Genomic DNA, 13,228 nt, shown 5'->3' with positions numbered 1-13,228 from the left:
AAAATATAGCAGTTTGTTTAAACATCTTTATGAAAGAAAAATGAAAATGGTGATATTGCAAATACTTCCTAAACTCAAACTTTTTCCATTTTATTTTTCTCATTTAATAACTTTTATCTTCCTAATTTCATTATTTTATCCATTCTTTTCTCAAAAATGCTTAAACTAAAAATTAAATAAACATAGAAATACTATGTTAATTCATAAACTATAATAAAGTTGCCAACAACAACTACCCCTAAAAATATTTTGTTAAAATTTCCCAAAACATCAGTAATGTGATCATTACATATTATCATAACTTAAAATTGTATCATAAAAAGCCAGTAAAATTTTATACACCAGAATTGAAAATGTTTACAATTATAAACTCTATATTATTTGAAATTCATTAGTTGAAAGCTATGCCTAACAATAGATCACATATCTAAAGATAAGTATGATGTAATTACAATATAGATTTTATATAGATTTTATATACATACAGAAAACAAAAGGAAAGAAAATAGCTATTGAAGTCACATCACTTGAGTTGCAATTTTATTTATTTATTTATTTGTTAATTTGTTTGTTTGTTTTGGGGCCACATCCAGTGACACTCAGGGGTTACTCCTGGCTACGTGCTCCAAAATTGCTCCTGGCTCAGGGGAACATACAGGTCAAACGGGATCAAACCTAGGTCCATCCTGCACAGTCATGTGCAAGGCAAACACCCTGCTGCTGTGCTATGGCTCCAGCCCCATTGAGTTAGAATTTTAGACTCAAAGCTGACACTAATGCTTGAGTCTGACACTGAGATTTGGGGAAATTATTTAGCCTTTATATGATTTCATTTCTCAGAATATAGCTCCCTCAAAGGTTGATGTGATAATAAATAAATAATATGATATTGACAAGCATCAATAAACCAATATTGACTGTTATAGAGTATTTTGACTTTTTGCTAGAACTTAAATAAGACTAATAAATTGTTGCAAATGGTATCACCATAGAGTATATTTTTGTGTATATGAGACAAAATAGTTTTGTTTATAGACATATGTGGGAAGAGAAAAATAGCAAGCGAGCTATGTGTTCAAGAGATAACTTCTCCAGAGGGAAGAGAGCCAAGAGTACACATCTCAGGTTAAGATATGAACAAATCTTCAGGAGAAAGAATATGCCTAGAAAATTATTTTAGAATTAAAGATATTGTAAATACCTTGCTGTTTTGATAACTATTGCTTTGTAATACTGTTTAAAATTGGGGAAAGTAATGCCTTCCATATTTTTTTTGCCAAGAATTGCCGTAGCTATTCATGGGTGTTTATTGTTCCAAATGAATTTCAGGAGTGTTTGATCCACTTCTTTGAAGAATGTCATGGGTATCTTTAGAGGGATTACATTAAATCTGTACAATGATTTGGGGAGTATTGGCATTTTAATGATATTAATCCTGCCAATCTATGAGCAGGGTGTGCGTCTATATTTTCTTGTCTCCTCTCTTATTTCTTGAAGAAAGTTTTTGTAGTTTTCTTTGTATAAGTCCTTCACCTCTTTAGTTAAGTTGACCCCAAGATATTTGAGTTTGTGGGGCACTAATGTGAATGGAAGTGTTTTCTTAATGTCCATTTCTTCTCTATCATTATTAGTGTATAAGAAGGCCATTGACTTTTGGGTGTTAATTTTGTAGCTTGCCACTTTGCTATATGAATCTATGGTTTCTAGGAGCTTTTTGTCAGTCTTTAGGGTTTTCTAAATATAGTTTCATGTCATCTGCAAACAGTGAGAGTTTGACTTCTTCCTTACCTATCTGGATGCCCTTGATATCTTTTTCTTGCCTAATCGCTACAGCAAATATTTCAAGTACTATGTTGAATAGGACTAGGAGAAAGGGCAGCTTTGTCTTGTAACAGATATTATGGAAAAGGCTTTTAGTTGATCTCTATTGATAATATTTTCCATTTGCTTGTTGTAGATGACCTTGATTATACTGAGAAAAGTTTCTTTCATTCCCATCTAGATGAGGGTTTTTATCAAGAATGGGTGTTGAACCTCATCAAATGATTTTTCTGCATCTATTGATAAAATCATATGATTTTTTGTTGTTGTTGATATGGTGTGTTATGTTGATTGATTTGCAATGTTAAACGATCTTTGCATTCCTGGGATAAAACCTACTTGGTCATGGTGAATGACATTCTTGATGATGCATTGAATTCTATTTTCCAGAATTTTGTTAAGGATCTTTGCATCTGTGTTCATCAGGGATATTGGTATGTAATTTTCTTTTTTGGTAGCATTTCTGTCTGGTTTTGGTATCACAAGCCACCCACAGAATGGGAGAAACTATTCACCCAATACCCATCAGACAAGGGGCTAATAATCAAAATATACAAGGTACTTATATAACTTAATAAGAAAAAAAACATATAAACCCATCAAAAAATGGAAAAAAGAAATGAATAGGCACTTTCTTAAAGAAGAAATACAAATGGCCAAAAGACACATAAATAATGCTCCACATCACTAATCATCAGGGAGATGTAGATTAAAACTACAGTGAGGTACCATCTCACACCACAGAGACTGGCACACATCACAACGAACAAGAACAAGCAGTGCTGGCAGGTTTGTGGAAAGAAAGGAACTCTTATTCACTGCTGGTAGGAATGCCATCTAGTCCAGGCTTTATGGAAAACAATATGGAGATTTCTCAAAAACTGAAAATTGAAGTCCCATATAATCCAGCTATACCACTCCTAGGGATATACCCTAGGAAAACAAAAATTCAAAAACTCCTTCCTCACATCTATATTCATTGCAGCACTAGTTACAATAGCCAGACTCTGGAAACAACTAAGGTGCCCTTCAACAGATGAATGGTCAAAGAAACTGTGGTACATATACACAATGAAATATTATGCAGCCGCCAGGAGAAATAAAGTCATGAAACTTTTCCTATACATGGATGTACATAGAATCTATTATTCTGAGTGAAATAAGTCAGAGGGAGAGAGATAGACACAGAATAGTCTCATTCATCTATGGGTTTTAAGAAAAATTAAAGATATTACTGCAATAAGGTCCAGAGACAATAGAATTAAGGGCTGGAAGAACCAGAAGGACCAGCTCACAATTTGAAGTTCACCACAGAGAGTGGTGAATACTGTTAGGAAAATAAATACACTAACAACTAGCATGACAATATTAAAGAATGAAAGTAGTAAAATGCCTGTCGCGAATACAGGCAGGGTGGGGGAATTGATGGTGGGAATGTTGCAATGATGAAGGGGCATATTCTGTTTATGACTAAAACCCAACTACAAACATGCTTGTAATCATGCTTAAATAAAGATTTATATAAAAAGAATATTTTCAGTAGATGATGTATAATTCTGAGGAAAATGTTCTAATCTTAGCTTTGCCAGTAATATAGAACTTAAGTATTAAGTATTTGGTTCTTCCTTTTCTTACCTATAACATGAAAAACATAAATTGAAACAGGGCACTTTTCCTAAGGACAGTATTTATATAGCCACTCAATATGCAATAATTAAAATATGGCAAAACCATTATTAGTTTGTGGCCCATATGAACATAGGTGGACTTGGCCTTTTAAAAGGTCTTAGTTTGCCAATCTCTCATCAATTAAAAACACAGAGTGACAAGGTAACTATTACCACAAATAACATCTCAATTATAGTATAGAATCCATCCCTATTTCTCTCCATTACCACATACCTGATGTTCCAAATCAGCTTTCTTTTGTTTATTTAACTCAAGTGTATCTTGCAGCTTTGCCAGCTTGGCCTGTACTTCATACAGAGCAGCCTGCTTCTTTCTCAGACCATCCATGGCGATTTTAAGCTCCCCTTCAGCAGCAGCCAGTTTTATCTTTTTGGGAGCTACTATTTTTGCCACTCTGCAAAAAGTAAATTTAGATACATTTAATCCCCAAGTGCATATAATATCATTGAATTTATTTTTAATTTTTTTATTAATATATTTATTCAAGCACCATGATTACAAACATTTGTAATAAAACATGAACATGAAAACTTTTATGCTGTGTAAAATGAGTCAGAGGGAGAAAGATAGACAAAGAAGAGTCTCGCTCATCTGTGGGGTTTAAGAAAATTAAATGATAGTATGGTAGTAATACCCAGAGACAATATAGAGATGAGGACTAAAGGACCAGGCCATGATATGAAGCTTACCACAACGAGTGGTGAGTGAAGTTACAGAAATAACTGCACCAACAACTAGCATAACAATGGTAATGAGTGAAAGAAGTAAAATGCCTGTCTTGAATACAGGCAGGAGGGGAGAGGAAATTGGGGGGCATTGGTGGTGGAAAGATTGCACTTGTTGAAAGGAGGTATATTTTTTCATGACTGAAACTCAACTATTTTTATATTGACAATACTCTTACTATACTATACACATAACACCTCTTTATGCAGGACATAAACTGATTTCTATAAGCCTGAATTTTACTAAGAATTAGCCCAAATGGATTTCAATAAATAGAAAATGATTTCTAAATCAGTTAGCAAATATATAAAATATTTTCAAATAGGTAAGATTTTCTAACTCAAATTTTATTTTGTGTTAAGTATGATCTTTGATGTTGCTTTGAAATGAAGTAGCATATTCATATGAAATATTAGTGTTTGTAGAAATTGTCAAATTTGTTAAGGCTTAATTCTGATGAGAATATAACATATCTTTATTTTAAAAAGTGTCATTATTAACTAAATGTAATCATCTTATAAATGTGCATGTTGGTAACTAATGGGACTATATAGAGGAAAGAAAAGTTTTAAATGTTCTATTCTTTTTTTTGGAAGAATAGATTTTTTATTAAGTCAACAAAAAAACTAGAAAGCAATTTCTCAAATTAACAATTCATATAGTATTTGAAAACAAATTAAAGGTGACTTAAAGGTTTACATAGGCAAAATTAAAATTTAATGTTAACATTAGTGAAAGTGCACATTGAAATTTATAGAACCAGAGAAGGAATTTTTAAAGCAGGAGAAAAACTGGAAATATTTTAAAGAACTGTCAAGTATGTTTCCCAAAATTATTCAAAGGAAATAATTAGACAAGAGAAAAAATTATACTCAAGATGTTACTTATAATTTTCTTATAAATATGAGCATTTGAACTCATTTAAACATCTGTCAATAGGACCTAGTCAAACAAATGATGATTTTTTCCATATATTACATTATCACAAAATGTCTATATATTTGAAAGAGGGTATTACCAAATGGTGGCATATAAAGTCTTTATTGCTTAAACATACTAAGAAATGCATCAATTCCTTCCTTACACAGCTTTTTTTGGTGGCCAAATGTTGCAGGAATAGCCAATCTTTTTAGGACATTGAAAACTCTTTATGTCAAGCACTCCTGTTCCTCAATCCAGAGAATATGCTGCATCTACACAAATCTCTTAGCTCTTTTAATCTGTCATCTAGTCCCAACAGGACTGTGTGCTGTGACATTTTCTTTTTTTTTTTTAATTTTTATTGTGACCAAAGTGCATTACAAAACTTTCACTGCATCATTTATGGTACATAGTGACAATGAATGAGGGGCATTCCCACCACCAGTGCTGTCCTCCCTCCGCCCCTGTTCCCAGTATGTATCCCATATCGCCCTCCTTTACCCCCCAGGATGCTAGTGCAACTGGTCTCCACTTTTCAGCTTGTTGTAGATTGAGCATCCATTCCACCGTCATTGGAGATAAAAAGGATAAGAAAAAGGGAGAAAAAAATTGGATGACAACTTCCAAAAAAAAAAGGAGAGAGAGAAAAAGAAAAGAAAATAAAAATGGAAGAAAAAAGAAAAAAAAATTGACCTGGCAAATAAAAATAAAATTAATCTCTAAATAATAACCACAAGAGTGGAAAAAAAACGAGAAAGGTAGAAGAAAAAAGAGAAGGAAAATAAAGCCAAAAACTAACAAATCAAAACAAAACAAGAAAAATTATGGGTGCTGGAGTGGCAGGATTTGGCGTTCTCCCCACTTTTTTTTTTCCATAGGCACAGTAATCATTGGGGAAGAAAGGGAATTCCCGTGGCCTAAGAGATTCAGGGTTTCCCCATCCTTGAAGCATACCATTATGGGATAAACCTCTGGCTCTATATATACTCATTACCCCATCTCAAAGGCTTTTTTGTGATGCCAGGAAAGTTTCCTCTTGGTTATATGCAAGAAAATCAAGCCACTGTAGTTAGTGATCTTGATATTTGCGCGAGTTATAGGTCAGATAGGATAGAGTCTCTAGGTTCTAGAGGTTCCTATCCATTGCTGTTGTTGTGTTCAGTCTTCTGTAACACTTGCTCCCTGTTTTCGTTCAGTCCCTAAGCCGAAGCCTAGGATATTATGAATCCAAAGGTTTTGTCTCAGTCTCTGTTGTTCAAGTTGGGCCTCTGCAATAAGACATCTTGTTGTTGTTGTTGTTGTTGTTGTTGTTGTTGTTTTATGAGTCCTGGGCTACAGCCTAGGATAGGGTTTTCCTTATTGGTCCCAAAGTAGGTTCTGTTCAGTCACGGTTGTCAAAGTCAGTTTTCTGTTGTTGGTGCTCTTATTTTTCAGAGTTCAAAGGACGATACCTTTTCTGATTTCCATTTAGTGTTAGGTGATGTGATAGGACAACCTGGTCTTAAGTCAAGTTGTCCTTTCTTCGTTGTCATATCAAAACTGGCACAAGTTGGTGCCAGAGCAGTGTTATAAATCTCTCAATGGAGCTTAGTTCCTGATGGTGTTTCCCGGAGCTGTATCAGTTCTATGTCTGGGATCTGGGGTTTGGGATTGGACTAACACTGTCCAATCTCCTGGGAACTGATTGTATCCACATGACACATGTTCAGGATGGGAGGCATCCTTCTGCTATAAAAAGTGTGAGTTCTTATCCCTAGGAGATAAGATCTTGTTTCTGTGTCTATGATTTCCGCCCCCTTTTTTTTTACTGTGCCCATACAAAAACGTATGGTGTCATACTGTGTTGCTGGTGCTATTCTGGGTAAGGATGACAGGCTGTACACACAGTCTCTGTCGTCTGGTTTTGTTCTGAGCTTTTATCCCAGTCAAGGCTTTTTGTACCAAGCAGCACCAAAAATGGTAAGGATAGAGAAAAAATGCATATATTAAAATAGACCAAATAAATAAAACTGAGTTAAAAAGAAAAGGTATTGAATAAAACAAGTGGTGGAGGACGCTACCTGTGTATTTAGGAATACACATCTTAAGATGTATTGTTATACAGGTATTGACCTTTAAATGTTCTATTCCTTACCTGAGAAATGTGGGGAGTCGTATTCTCTTTCTAAATAAATAATAAAATATTAAAATAAATGTATTACTTTATTACTTTATTAAAATTTATTATAAGACATTCTCTTGTAATGGCTGAATTTAAAATAAATAACTGGTAATTTTTAATGCATGGATTATGACAAATGGCTCTCATATAATCACCAAAAAATGGTTCAATGTCTCACAAATAATACTAATATACCAGCAAGTTTAAAAATGCGATCCAAGGGCCAATAAGACAGAACAGTGAGTATAGTGAGTATAGTAATCAGGAGTACATACAGAGCAAGATAGGGGACCCACATCGAACTCAAGCATCACACACATCCAAACTCATATGACATCACATGAGATTCTCAAGGCTCCTGAGTACTTCCAGGGTGGCCCTGGTGGCCTCTGGCTTGGCAGAGCACAAGCAACTTCTTATTCTCAGGCTCTAGCACTGAACTACCTGCTTTGGTGGTTGAGTACTGCTGGGAGTGGCTTCTGACAATTGCTTTGGGGACTCTCCACCCAATCAAAATGTGGTTAAAATTTATTTTAACCCTAAAAGTAATTATGTCATTCAACTAAACATGTCAATGGATGGTACATTCTTTATTTATTACTATCAAAACAACACATTGCAAAAGTTTGAAGAGCAGATCCTAGATCCCAGAGTGCAGTTGTCTTTCATTACACAATTTTCTTTTTTCATTTTTATTGTTTTTAAACTGATATTGTTTGGAGGGAGGGTCCCACATCTGTCTTTACTCAGGAATCTTCCTGTTCTGTGCTTAGGAACTGCTGCCATCATCTCAGGGGATGACAACATGATGCAAAGAAGCAAACACTGTGGAAAAGGTGACTTAAAAATAAGTCATTGATGTTAATGTGCACTTTTTCTATTTCAAAATGAAGTAAATATTTCTTCATTTTTAATTTGTAAAATGGCAGGTAAACCAAAGTTTTAGAAGTTTAAGTAAAGTTTTAGGAGTTTAAGTAAGTTCTAAAAACAATTTTGAAATTTAAGTAAATTTATCAGAGTGTAGAAACACTAAATAACTCTACCATAATTTTTATACCTCACAAAAGTAATATATGCATTCTTCTAATGCCCATGAAACAATTTTGAGAATACACCACATATTGGAACACAAAACAGGGATCAATAAAGTTCTGAAGAACAAAATCATAATAAACCATTAGTTTTTAAATAAATACTTTTCACAATTATAAATAGATTTCACGATGAGAAGTCAGCCATTGTAATAAGAAAAAATGGTTATAAGACAATATAATACAGAAAAACCACTGCGAGAAAGAGAGAATGAAAAGAGAAGCAACACATTTTGGGTAATGAGTGTGGCCCCCAAACCAAAAGTGAACTAATTCAACAATGCATTATAAAGCTCAGGTATCATGACCATCAAGTAGGATTTATTCTAGACCTGAAAGGATGTTTCCACACATGTAAATCATTTAATATTATAAACCACATAAATAAAAGACAGTTACATCAGTATATCAGTCTATACAGAGAAATATTTTGACAATATTCAATATTCATGATAAAACCTCTCAATAAAATGGGAATAGTAAAACATTTATGTCAAGATAGTAAATATTACATATGACAAACTAACAGCTAACATAATAATCAATAGAAAAACTCTAAAAGATCTTTTTCAAAGAACAGGCTCTTCCTACCCTTGCCACTGCTTTTCAACATAGCTTTGGTAATATAAATTGGGTAAGAAAAAAAAAAGAATTAAAATGGATCCATACTGGAAAAGAAGTAAAACTAGCAGAAAATATAACATAATATAAAAATATAACATAATACATAAACCTTTAGGACTATTGATATTATTAGAAATGACAGATCAGTATGGTAAAGTAACAAGCCAAAAATCAATATACTAAAGCCCACTTCATTTTTGTATAAATATTAACTACAGTAGAGAAAAAAAACAAGAAAACTATCTCTTAATAGCATCAAAAAGAATTAAAGAAGATAATAGGAGATAAAAGGAGATAAAAGATAAATTGGAAAAATCATACTGTTTAAGATAACCATCTTACCAAATAATTATAAATATTCAGTAGTTATAAATATTCAGTGTCAAAACTCCAATGGAATTCTTCAAAGAAATAAACAGACAACAATATTTATGGAAGCACAAGACCCCCAAATATTTAAAAAAATAAAACTTTGGAAAAAAACAGGAAAGGTGGTATCATATTCCCCATATTTAAACTACAACATGCAGTAATAAAAATAAAATGATGCTGAAATAAAATGAACACATAAACAAATGGAATAACTGGCAATATAGAAATAAACCCTTACAAAATATAAAATTATTTTATGATCACAAAGTAGCAAAGAGAATAAAATGATAAAAGGAAAATATCTTCAAAATATGTTATTTTGAAAACTGCTTTTTACATGGAGAAGAATGAAAGTGAATTATCATTTCATACTATATTAATGATCCAACCCAAAATGTATGAAAAGAATCTTATGCCTCACCCCAAATCATAAAGTACCTCAAAGAAAACGGAAATAACTTTGCAATAGTGGTTGCATTGGCTTCTGAGGAGCCAAATCTATCAGCAAAAAAGGAAAAAAAAAACCTAAAGCAAAAAATAAATGAAATTACATTAAACTAAAAACTTCTGAAAAAGAAATATGCACAGCCAAAGAAACCAGGATTAAGGTAAAAAAAAATCCCACTAATGGGAAAATATTTACATATTAATAGCCTAACAAAGAACTAATTTCCATGAATTTTCTTTAATGTACGTAACTACAAAACCCGCCCATCAAAAAATGGGAAAGAACAGAATGAACCATACAAGACATAAAGAAGACCAATAGGCTCATGAAAATTCTCATTATCACTTGTACCATCAAGAAAGTACAAATAAAGACAATATATTATCTCACAAAAATGAGAGCTTATTAAAAAAACATCAGACATATCAAGTGCTTGTGAGGTGCAGAAAACACCCTCATTCACTATTGATGGAAAAGAAAATGGTCCAATTACTTATGGAAAACAATATGGAGAATTGTAAAAAAAAATTGCAAACAGAATGAACATATGATCAAATTATTAGATTCCTAACTATCTACCCAAGGATCCCAGAAATGCTACACCAAAAACAAATGTAGCACAATTGCATTCACCGATGCATTATTTACAATATTACAACAGTCAACCTATAAAGACAAATGCCAAAAGACAAATGAGTGGGTTAAGACTTAGTGTTGGGCCGGAGACTGGTAAGGCATTTGACTTGCACACAGCCAGACTCCAGTTCGAATCCTGGCATCCCATATGGTCCTCCAAGCCTGCCAGGAGAGACTTCTGAGCACAGAGCTAGGAGTAACCTCTGAGCACTGCTGGAGGAAAAAAAGTTTAAAAAAATTAAAAAAATTAAAATAAAAGAAAAGAAAAAAGAAAAAAAAAAGGGGCCGAAGCAGTTGCCTTGCTGGCACTAGCTTAGGACAGACCGCGGATCTATCACCTGGCGTCCCTATGGTTCCCCCAACCCAGAAGCAATTTCTGAGCACTTAGCCAGGAGTAACCCCTGAGTTTCACCAGGAGTAGCCAAAACACAAAACAAAAAGTTAGTGTATATATAATACTGAATAATAATCAACTATTAGTGAAGACTTATGCTATAGCATAGGTGGAAGAGGAGAAGATGTTGCTCAGTGAACGAGTCAGAAGGAGACAAACAAAACACCAGAGGAATTTGCTTGCATTTGACATTCAAGAGTATTCAATGTCCAACAGACTCTAACTACAGAAAGGAGGTTACCAGTGTGGCTGTGGAAGATGGGAGCAGAGGGTCATATAGACTGTCGTGGAGGAATACTGACACCGTGTTGGATGACTGAACCCTAACACTATATTTTTTGCACCATCTGGAAACAATATTATAATAATAAAATTAAGAATAAGTAAGGAAAAAGATCTAAGGAGTTGCATCTAAAAAGCATTAAGTACAATTGAATTTTATTCTTTTGTTGGCATATTCTTGACAATATTACATATATGATGACACAGCAGGTATTAGACATGATTTTGGAGAAGACTCTCACCTATATTTTAACTTTTAAATTGCATATGATTTAAATGAGCAAAGCAGAAAATAATACTTTTAAACTAGTGTTCCTGGCATCAGGACTTACTTGTCATAGGAGTCCATTGCTATCACCCATTTGCACAGACCTTCGGCAGCAGTGGACGCATTTCTAATTTTCTCTGGAACAAAATCAGGGTTGGGGATATAATTTTTTCGTATGATATACATATAAGCTGCAGGAATATTGTCCTTGTCATATTCATGAAGAGATTGCAGAAATCGAATATCACCAAGAAGTCTCTTAGCTGGACCCCAGAAATCCTCTATTTTTTTCCCTGTGCCTGTGGGGTCAGGAATCTTGTCAGCTTTGATGCCCTTCAGGATGCATATTGCTTCCATCACCAACTTGACGCCAGCTGGAGGACTCTTCATGGATTTTACCACTGTGATGTCCTTCAAATAACAATAAGCTCGTTATTCAATAAAAATGTTCATTTATATTTACAAAAAATTGCTTCCTATTTATAAACAATGCCATATAGGCATACAGTCACTATTTTTACTGGTATAAATGGTGACAGTTCTTTTTTTATAACTGAAACTAAACTCAAAGATATTTGTAATCATAGTGCTTAACTAAAGATATTATTTAAAAAAAGAGAAACATTGAAATAATGACCAGCATAAAATGACACATTATGGAAGAAAGTATTTTCTCATCACACATTTGACAAAGGTCTAATATACAAGAAAAGCACTCATAAAACTTAACAAATAAACAAAAATCTCCAAAACATAGAAAGAAAACACACAGATGCCCAATATGTATCTGAAACTTTGCTTTTTGTCACATATCATCAAGAAAATGCAAATGAAAACAGTGAAGTGCACTTCAGACCTGGGAGACTGAAACACTGGAACGGAGATGTGGGAGGGGTACCTCATCCCTAGTTGGTGGAAATGCTGTGTGGTTTATCATCTATGAAAAAAATATGGAAAAATTTTCAAAATAATTAAAGATCTGATCTTTGTAATTCCTTTCAGGAATTCCACTTCCTGACATCTATGCCAAAGGCCTCCAAGGCTATTTTGAAGATACTTACACTACTATATGCACTGGGGTAGCCAAGTTTTGGAGACAACCCAAGTGCCCAAGAACAGATAAGTGCATAAAAAGCCAGCATATATACACAGTAAAATACTGTGCAGCTATTAGAAAAGATAGTCATGCAGTTTTTTTCTATATAGATGAAACTAAAAGGTATGATGTGGAGTGAAGGCAATCAGAAGGAGAGGCAGTTACAGAAACTCTCCTCACAGAATAAAAACACAGAGCAAGGAAATAAAAAATGGAACTTAGTCCTATGCTAAGTTACTCCCCTGGGGAGAGTTCCTTTTATTTGCCTTTATTTTCCAATAAACTTTTTTACATTATAAAAAATAAAATAATACATGGTAAACACCATGAGAGTTAATCTGCAGAACTAAGTTTGCCAAGGGGTTGAAATGCTAAGATGAGACTGAGACATTAGTTGGCATAGATGCGGTACTAGAACATAGTATGCCTAAAACGTTATTTTTTATCAAGTGAAGCAAAATAGTTTTTATTAAAATAAACTTAGAGGCATGTGGGAGGAGGTAGGGAGAGAAATCGAAGAAAATAGAGAGAAAGAAAAGAGAAAAGCATATTCAAGAGAGAACACAGACCATATGGGATGCCAGGGATCAAACTTGAGTTTGTCCCAGGTTGTCTGCATGCAAGGCAAATGCCCTACCACTGTGCTATCACTCCAGCCCATCGTAGGCATTTTTAAAAATTAAAATGTGGGGGCCTGAG

The 13,228-nt window shown here is 33.8% G+C and overlaps 1 protein-coding gene across 1 annotated transcript in view; it reads right to left on the bottom strand.

Moving 5' to 3' along the window:
* DNAH7 (dynein axonemal heavy chain 7) overlaps positions 1-13,228 on the bottom strand; it is a 283,116-nt gene that overhangs the window by 93,256 nt on the left and 176,632 nt on the right. Inside the window, exons 42-43 of the mRNA XM_049772925.1 lie at positions 11,498-11,844; positions 3,724-3,904 (exon numbers count right to left, since the gene is read on the bottom strand). Of these exons, the coding sequence (XP_049628882.1) occupies positions 3,724-3,904; positions 11,498-11,844 (528 nt within the window). The remainder of the gene's footprint in view (positions 1-3,723; positions 3,905-11,497; positions 11,845-13,228) is intronic.

This window comes from Suncus etruscus, chromosome 5 (assembly GCF_024139225.1).
Source record: "Suncus etruscus isolate mSunEtr1 chromosome 5, mSunEtr1.pri.cur, whole genome shotgun sequence".
NCBI classification, from domain to species: domain Eukaryota; kingdom Metazoa; phylum Chordata; class Mammalia; order Eulipotyphla; family Soricidae; genus Suncus; species Suncus etruscus.
Note: the sequence above shows the minus strand (reverse complement) of the source record. Positions and strands in the feature narration are given on the sequence as shown.